At 45.5% G+C, this 9685-nt stretch overlaps 1 protein-coding gene across 1 annotated transcript; it reads left to right on the top strand.

Annotated features, from left to right (window-relative positions):
* Positions 1-502: 502 nt before the first annotated feature.
* On the top strand, positions 503-8918 carry LOC104620412 (solute carrier family 22 member 2-like; the record flags this gene model as incomplete). The annotated part of the gene is made up of 7 exons (XM_010286618.1): positions 503-919; positions 2430-2533; positions 5773-5927; positions 6762-6930; positions 7768-7882; positions 8431-8537; positions 8704-8918. Coding segments are annotated over exons 1-7 (1282 nt in total), but the record flags the coding sequence as incomplete, so codon positions are not given.
* Between the last annotated feature and the right edge of the window lie 767 nt (positions 8919-9685).

The following is a 9685-nucleotide window of genomic DNA, read 5'->3' as shown; positions in this document are numbered from 1 at the left end:
GAAATCTGCCCTGTTGTGTCTTCTCTGCATTGTCTTCTACACCCTCAAAGCAGCTTCCAACTGGTCATCTATACCCAGTGTAATTTCGAGTATACTGTTCTTAAGTTGTGTATATACGAGAGGACAACATTGCTTTCATAATATTTATGGCCTCTGAAAATACTGGACAAAGGAATTATTGCCTACCCCATACTGTGCACTGGCAGACTCTCGATGACAGACCGAAAGGGCCATAATCTAAGATACTAGCTCTTGTATTTCAAGTGTGTCATACACAAAACAAAAGGACAGCAGAGGCTAAAACAAGAGAGCCAAAGTTTGTTTAGAAACGGCATTTGAGAAACAAAGGTTGTGATGCATGGCTTGACAATTGACAAAGTTAATTAATTATTGGTGTGTGAGTTTTGAGCAAACACTTGGGCTGTTATTTAAGCATGCAGGGAAAGGCAAAGCCCTGGAAAGCAGCTGAGTTAGATAGTTTAATTAGTTGCAACATACAAAGATGCCAACCCTGGATGATATTTTAGAGCAGATCGGAGAATTTGACTTCTTTCAGAAACAAGCCCTCTTTGTCTTATGCCTGTTTTCTGCTACCTTCGCTCCCATTTACGTGGGGATTTTTTTCCTGGGATTCACCCCCGAGCATCGCTGCTTCAGTCCCGGGGTGGCTGAGCTGAGCCAGCGCTGTGGCTGGAGCCTGGAGGAGCAGCTGAATCACACAGTTCCCGAGTGGGGTGGCCATGGCCATGGGGCCAGTTTCAGCAGCCGCTGCAGGAGGTACGAGGTGGACTGGAACACGACGGGCGTCAGCTGCACCGACCCCCTTGGCAGCCTCGTGGGCAACCAGAGCACCATCCCCCTCGGTCCCTGCCAGGATGGCTGGATCTATGACTCCCCAGGAACCTCTCTTGTGACTGAGGTAAGACACAGTTTGTCCAGCAAAATCACTCTTGCCTGCACACCTTGAAGCTAGAAGACGCTGTATTGGTAAAGTTTGCTTTTGGTGCACAGCCTTAGCCTGACTGCTGATAAACAGTGAATATCAGGACTTGCTAGGGACTTAGAACAAAGATATATATGGAAAAATAATGGGAAGTGATTGCTTTTCCTGGGAGGATAATATTGCAAGCTTGTTATCAATCAGACAATGGCTATTCTCATAATTCAGTATTTCAGTCACCAAACTGAGGGAAGCACCCCATAGCCCAAACTGAGGAATTGCACATATGGGTGATAATCCAAACAGACACTCACGTACAATGAACAAGAAGTACAAGATGGGGCTAAATTTGTGAGATAATGAGTTAGCAACAGCAGCGTTCCTTTCTTCCAACTTACGCTATCTAAACCACATAGTTTAGAAAGTGAAAAGCTGTGCAAACCAGTACTAACAGTCTAAATCCATGTAGACACCTGAAGCATAGGAATGACCTCCAGAGACATCTCTTTTACTCCTCCCTCAGTCCCAAATCTGTATTAAATATACCTCAACCATGCCTAGCAGATGTTTCTGTAACCCATTCTTAAAAAACTGTGATGCTGGATACTTCATAACTTCCTCGGGCAGGGTATTCATATTCCCTTGCTTCGCTATCATCACCATTACAAAGCAACTCCACCTCGCTTTCCCTTGGGACAGATGGGTTGGGGCAGAGAAGAGCACTCCCAGCCTTCCTCCACATCAGTCAAGCCAGGGAAACCAATCTGAGCTGTTTGGTATGGCCCCAGCAAACTTGTCTGGGTTAGAAAAAGACTAAATAAGCAGCCAAAGACATTCATACTTCTTTCTGGGCTGAAGTCTAGTTACACCTGAATTAATATTTCCAGCTCTAGAGAAGTTAACACCAGTTTCCCCTCCTCCCCTCGCGGGGTGTGGATTGGTAACCTGTTAATTGTAAATCCAAGGCAAGCTACAGAGTACCGGTTCACTGAAAGAAAAGTCAACCAAATCCTGGGTGTTCTGCCAGTGCTAATGAGGAGCGGGACAGCCATCTCTTGGCTCACCTCCAGCAGGGCTCATGGCAGCCCCACCACCTCTCACGCCCGGCACTGCTGTCACACAGCGAGATAGTACACGATTAGAGACAGACTTTGGCATCTGGGAAGGAAACGACGCTCCAAGCGTCCTCCAAATTTCAAGCAGATGGGTGGGGAGGAGAGGGTGAGATTTTTCTGAACTTTTTAATTTGTTCATTCAAAGCTTCTCTCCCTTTCTCATGTGTCATTGTGCAATCATTTTCCAGGGTGTAACTTTTCCACAAGGTTTGGAAAATCCAGACAAGATGTATTGCAGATATCAGTTTGAGAGATTAGAGGGTTTCTTTTCTGGAGCCTGTTTTCTAGTTGCGTGTCATTGGTTTCCTTCCTCCTCTAACAGCTATGGTTTTTGCTGCATGTTCCAGCGCTTCTAACTGTGGTTGCCCTTGCAGTTTAACCTGGTGTGTGAGGACTCCTGGAAGCTGGACCTCTTCCAGTCATGTGTGAACGTTGGGTTTTTTATTGGCTCCATGAGCATTGGCTACATAGCAGACAGGTATGTGGTATGCAGACAGGTGTGAAATGAACTGGTTCCTCTGGTTACCTGCTTTCTGCATGTCGTTGAACAATACTCACAATTCAAAGAAGAAATGAACACAATTAAAACTTGATTCAAAAGGCCCATGTGTCACTTACAAAGGGGTGGATGGTGGTTCCTAAACCCCTGCTTTCAAAGTCTGTTGTGACCCAGGAATCCATGGAAATGACATGGTGTTGCTCCACTTTTACAGCCTCTCAGTGGCTCCATGGGGAATTTGCACATTCACAACTAAAGAGATTGTGTTTTCTTTCATAGTGGCAAACTGCAATGCAAGCTCAGAGTTTGAGATTAAATTTTAATTCACGCACCAAGAACCATTTGCCCATCTTTGTGATAAATTTGTTTCACATTAATTTTAACAGTATCCAGATGGCCATAAATCAGTTTCAAAATAGGAGAGTTTTTCTCAGATACAGAAATAGAAGAAGTTGCTCCTTCCTAAATTTTCTTTGGTCCCCCTTTTTCTCAGTTTGCTCTGTATGTAGCTGGATCTAGACCTTATTATCCCTCATCTCCTCTTTTCCATCACAAATGTCATTGTGCCATGTATCTGCCCAGTGGGGTTTTATTTTTTAGGTTAGACTCTGAACAAACGTAATGCTTTGTAGCTGACCTTCCTAAACATGTTTACCAAATTTTTCAGTAAAAAGAGAGGCTGAGACTGGAATTTGAAGAGGTGAAGGTAACATGGGGTGAACAATCCTTCTGTAAAGTCAGTCTGTCCTGGAGAAAAATTTTTTTGCTTTGTATTCTCAGAACATAGGAGAGTACAATGAGCAGCAGCCTTTTCCTCCCATGCTCATCAGGCCCCAAAACCATGTCTGTGGACAGATATTGCCACCATTCCCTTCTTTTCACTTTCCCCCTCCTCCAAGGGGGAAGGTCTAGGGGAAGGGGCACAGCAACCTCCCGTAGTACTTCTGCAGTGTCACAAAATAAGCATGGGACTGTGTTTGTCCTGCTGGTCCCTGCTCTCATGTTTCACTGCTACCACAGCCCTAGCTAACCCTAAGCTGTCCCTCCACACAGATCAACCTGCTTATGAAGAAGGTCACTTGGGCATAGATTGGACAGACTGCTTTCCAGTCCTCAGTAAACCTTTACTGCCAGCGAACCAGACCATGGAGTTTTTTAAGGTTTCTGCTTAAACAGATTTTTCATCAGAAGATAGTGGTCTATCAAAGTAACTCCTTTTGGCTGCATCTTGTGTGCAGTTTGCAAAAAAGCTCTCTCAGGTGAAAGACATCAAATGGCTACAGTGGTACTGCAAAGATCCTGCATCCGTCTTCAGTCTTGGGCTGGACTCCATGTCTGATTCCAAGGACAAAGGTTGACACACGCCAATTTTTGCTTTTCTTCACATGCATTTTGAAAGTCGTTGGTTCCTTTATTGCATCAGAAACATACATCAGCCCCCCATCCTCTCTGTTACTTAAATCCAAATTCTTGTTTTCTGGCCAATCTTCTAGTGAATTTGAAGTATTCCATCCTTTTTCCCAGAAGGAATGGATAATAACGCTCAGATAATTATGCACAGCTTATGGGAGCAAAGGAGAGGATATATAGCAACTACTCACCCAGGCATGACGGAACATGAAATAGCTGTAAGCAGATCCCACGACCATCAGAGGCACCACTCTTCAGATCACCTTTTCAGGACAGAGGTGGATTAAGCAATCATGCTCACTAGCAAAGGCATTTCTTGGCAGCGTATGGTTGTGCAAGCCAACAGAAACCAGAGCTCCCAAACCCACAGCCATTTATATCTGAAATGCTCTCTCTCTGTGTCAAAATACTGAAGGATCTTTTTACCAAGGCTTATTATCAAACAAAAGTATGAAAAGACATGAGGGAGTAGGATATCATTGCTGTTAAGATAAAGCACATGCATGTCATAGCTTCAAGGGCTTTTCTACTGCTCTACTCACTGCCATCCTGCCCCAGTTCACCGTGGTCCCTGCATTGCAAGCACTCAAGAACAATACAAAACCCCATACCAAAGACAGTGTTGTGCTTAGGGCAAAAACAAATCCAGAATCAAATTTAAGAGAAGGAATGGGGAGTAGGCCCATGAATTCTGTGTTTCCTGGATTTGAGATACCCATCCTCTTCTCGTCAGACAGCGTGAGTGCAGCTGGAGTCTTCCCGTGCATGAGATGATTCCTGCAACATGCTGTACTCAGGACAACTTCTGCAAACCTTTCAAGTGCTTCGGGGGAGGTTTCAAAAGCTCTTTCCAAATGTGCTTCTCTCTGAGAGATTAGACCTACTCATTTACTTGATTGGTGTCTGGGCAACTGGTGCTGACTTTGACATTCAAGAGTCATAGGTGTCTTGGAAATGGCACCCCTGTGTCCTTAGAGAGCTCCTGAGGTCAGTGCTAACATGCAGCATTGCACCTCTGCCCTTCAGAGCTGGGGCACCGGGAAAGGCCCTTTGCAGGAGAGGGCTCCTCTCACGGTCTGATGAAGCTCTCTTGGGCTGGACTTCAAGGCAAGTCAAAAATGCCTGTATGTCAGGCTCATGACAGGAGGAAAGTTTGAGTGATGAGATCTGCTGATGTTATTGTAGAGAACAGAAGAAATTTATTTTGGCTGGCATTTATTATTGTGCTATTTTTGTTAGTGGGCATGGACAAATTTAATGTTTTTTATAAAGCATGCTTTTAACTGAATATGTATCTCTGTCAGCTAGAAAACAAATGCCTTTCCATTGTTCCAGTAAGCCTGTTTCTTTTGGAAATAATTTATTTCTGATTATCAGTGAGTCATGGTGATACAGGGAATGACAAATAACAGGGATGTACAAAGCCATCTTCAAGAAGAGCTCAATAGTCCACCAAGGTTGATGAGAAAATAGGTAAAGAACAGTTATCAAAAAAAATCCCCTTTAAAAAGCTATTGCAGCTTTGAAAGATGAGCCGAAGAGCCATATTAGAACATTTCTTGAACTCATTAGCTAAGTCATTAACCAGAAGTGAGCAATGACCTGAAAACACAGGGCGGGGGAGTCCCCTAAGCTTCCATTGAGATGAAAAATGCTGCAAAGGGAAGAGCAGATACAGACTCCTACTCAAAATGAACAGAGAAGAGGGGGACAGGCACCATCTCCAGCCTCTCTAAACCCTTTGGTTTGCCACCCTGCTCTGCTGGCAGCTGAGCCTCTTTCTTCTCTTCTCTTCTTTCCCTCCACAGGTTTGGCCGCAAACTCTGCCTCCTGGTCACAGTCCTCATCAATGCGGTCTCAGGGGTTCTCATGGCCTTTGCACCGAGCTACAGCTGGACAGTGGTCTTCCGCCTGATACAGGGACTGGTCAGCAAGGGAGGCTGGCTGACAGGCTACGTCCTCAGTTACGGCAGCTTGCAATTACACTTCCTGGGCAGGAACCCTCTGGTTTAGGGGGGTTTAGCAGCCGGGCTGACCCCCACTGGTGCCATCCAGCTGGAGCCGCGTGTAACAAGAGTAGACAGTGGCACCCTGCTATTTACTGCCAAACTGCACCTCTTTGCTTAAATGCAGGTGTTTATGACCCAAGCTTGCACCAGCTCATACACATAAATGGAAAAATTAGGAGGCAGCTCTGAAAACTGGGGAGCATTCATACCTGGAGAGGCACAGTCCAAAACGAAGGACAAAGTCTAGAGACAAGAACTAATTGAAAATGTTGAGAAGATGTATGACCCTTTTCTAGGAAAGGCAACAAGTGGTGCTGTGAGAGGTAACACTTGAGTTTCACAGCCTTTGTGCCAAAACAACCTTTGCTGTGCTGTTTCACATGTTTGGTGGGGAGGAAGACATTGTTTCCAAGCCGTACGGGAGGAGGGAGATGGAGGCAAGCAAGCGTCAGCTGTCTGTTTTATTTTCCCATTTAGTTCTTAGCTAGAGGGAACGGGAGGAAGAAAGCCAGCTTTGCCCTGTGTTGATGGGTGAGGGCCTGACACCCTTGAAGGCAGGGGCAAAGTTCCCAGGTGACCAGTGGAGGAGGAAGGGTCAGGACTTGCCCTGTGCTCTACGCCAGGGACCCAGCCCTGATCTGCTTTCCCATCCAAGCCCACACCCGCACACCACGCCGTGAGGGCACGGCTGAGCACGGGGGCTCTGCGTGGTTTTAGAGCTTTGGAGTCCCCCCCGGCTCCCCAAACCGATTTATTTTCTCTGCGCCTCATGCAACTTGTCCTTGCAGTTGCAGAATTTGTTGGCTCAAACTACCGGAGGGCAGCGTGCATCATTTACCAGACCGCCTTCACTCTGGGACTCCTCATCCTCACCGCCCTGGCTTACGCGCTTCCGCACTGGAGGTGGCTCCAGCTCACGGTCACACTGCCCAGCGTCTTATTCCTGCTCTACTACTGGTAAGTGCCCACTGTGACAGCCGCCAGCAACAGGCGGCCCAAAACAGGGGACCGCAGCTGGGAGCAGAGGCTGCTTTGTAGGGATCGGCCGTAGCGCTACCGGAAGCATTTCCAAGACAACATCGGATCAGATCTGGCAGTTTTCTGTTGTTCTGTTCCACCTGCCCAGGGCTTTAGTCTGAATCACCTAAGAGCAAGGGACTGCCTGCAACGTGTTGTAATGCTTCTGTGTTTGGAGCCCTTGCCACCCATCACAAACTAATACATCGTTCTTTCTTGAACAGTACTTGAGCTACTCTGACAAATTATTTTTTCTAATCATTGATTAAAATTGCTTTTTTTAAAATGAAATCAACAGACTTTTGTTGACTGTTCACAAAAAAAAATGAATGAAAATGATCCTTAGAAAATTTCATAACCAGATCAGGGAACAGATTTGGGAGAGCTTTTTTGTTTGGGTTTGATTTTTTTTTTTTTTTAAGTTTATTTTTAACATAGAGAAGCTGAAGGATCAGGTTTACAGCTGTTATTTTCTATGTCCACAGACTATTAGCCATTTCTAAAACATGCCAACAGAATTTATCTCAGACTAATGTTTCCAAACTACAATAAACTGGTTTTAGCCTTAAAGAAAAAAAAATCAAGCTATGTTGTCATTCAAGTGGAGCATGAATCAGAGTGCAATCAGAGACAGACACAGCTACCACTCAGTTCAATACCACCGCTGGATACTCAATACACAATAGGATCCCTGCCTGAAAAACTCATTTTCATTCTCTGTGTACCAGTAACGCGCATTTTCCTTCCCCGTAGCGGTCATGCCTATATGTCTTGCAGGTGTCTGCCTGAGTCTCCCAGGTGGCTCATAGCTCAAAAGCAAAATGACAAAGCTATGGAAGTTATTAAGCACATCGCCAAGGGAAATAAGAAGAAGCTACCTCTCTCTTTCCAGGTGACTGCACTGCATTTGCTGCGTATATGCAAACCTCGAGGCAAATAATGTTATGAGTTTAGGATTGTTTTGGGGTTAGAGTAGGGAGTAGATTGGCAACCAAAAGCACTGCAGTTCCCTAAAGCAAAGGCAAGTGAATTTTCTTCTCTTTGACTGCCTGGCACCCTCTTAGAGCATGTTTAAGAAAAGAGGTTTGCAAAAGTGGCCAGCAGATAAGAAAAATTATTCCTTTGAGTAGTATCAATCAACAGTAAACCTGACAAATCTCATGACTTAAAATTTCAGAACATCCTTATTCATTTTTTTTTAAATGCTGCTTCATGCCATGCAACAACCTCATATACGTGCCTACACAGATATGAAGACTATATAAGTTTCATGTTTCCTTTCCCCAAAACACTCCGGAGAAGTTATTTTGCCCTCAGTTACTTAACTGGCAAATGAAAACCCTCATCCTCCCATTAATCCAGATGAACATAGCCATTGTAGTGCTCACCACCCTCTCCCCTGCCCACTGTAAGCTCTTGTCCTGTCGCTTGTACTCCCAGAATCTCAACTCTGAAGAGGAAGATGGAGAAAAGCTGAAACCTTCATTTCTAGACCTGGTCAGGACACCTCAGATCAGAAAACACACGTTCATTTTGATGTACAGTTGGTAAGGGAAGGCTTTTGCAGCCCAAACGGAGGTGTGTGATTTGTTGCCTTAAATTGTTATCATTGATTTAAACCTGTTTTGTTCACAGCCAGCTGCAAATCTCAGTTCTTTGCATAAACTCTCTCCCAAAGGGTTTGGCTTCATTTGCACCCTGTTCTCTGCCCAGGTTCACGAGCTCCGTCCTCTACCAGGGCCTCATCATCCACATGGGAATAGCGGCTGGGAACATGTATCTGGACTTCCTCTATTCTGCTCTCGTCGAGTTCCCAGCCGCCTTCATCCTCATGCTAACACTGGATCGCATCGGCCGTCGCTACCCCTGGGCTGCGGCAAACGTGATGGCAGGTGGTGCTTGCCTCGTTACAGCATTAGCCCCAGACAGTGAGTCATGCAAACCTCTTCCGTCGACAAATTCTCTCCCTGTCTCTTGGTTATTGCCCTGGAAAATGGAAATCAACCCTTGCTGAACTGGCCCGTGTCAGTACTGTGATCCGGTGAAGACCAATGCCATAAAAGCTAATGCATGTCCTGCCATCAGCATTTATGCCAGCTAATGAGAGGCTGGAGAAATGGGGTGAATTAGATTTCCAAAATGGCATCAAATCAGATGGCAAGTCTGCAGGCACTAGATCATGAAGCATGCCATATTAAGTCCACAATTTTTGTCTGGCCTAAACTTTGGATTTGAATGCACAGGGGTTTTTTTCATCCAAAAACCCTCATGTTTTCTGTTTCTAAAAAGGAAAAATGCATGGGCACGCATGCGCACTTGAACACCATCTGGGTACAGTAAGTGCTTCTGCCATCAACAGTGCTGCTGCCATGAATGTAGGGTGTTGAGCAACCATGGTGACAGGCACTTGGCTTTTGTTAGCTAAGCATTCGCTCCAAGGCCATAGTCTCAAAGCAACATGTCCCTTAAGGGCCACCGGATGAAACATCGTTCCTTTTTCTATATGGAATACAGCCAGGCTGAAGCCACAGACATAGCAGTGCCGAACAACTACCAGTTCATGGGGGGACAAGGACAAAACCACAAAACGTTACAGAAAAATGTCGTAGGCAAAAAAACCCAAAGCGCCCAGACAACGGAAACACATTTTAACCAGCGCCTGGGGAGTGCAGGGGCCGTGCAAGGGGCCGCTGGG

This window comes from Phaethon lepturus, unplaced genomic scaffold (genome assembly GCF_000687285.1).
Source record: "Phaethon lepturus isolate BGI_N335 unplaced genomic scaffold, ASM68728v1 scaffold46464, whole genome shotgun sequence".
Classification (NCBI taxonomy): domain Eukaryota; kingdom Metazoa; phylum Chordata; class Aves; order Phaethontiformes; family Phaethontidae; genus Phaethon; species Phaethon lepturus.
The sequence above is the reverse complement of the archived record's forward strand: the minus strand, read 5'-3'. Positions and strand labels throughout refer to the sequence as shown.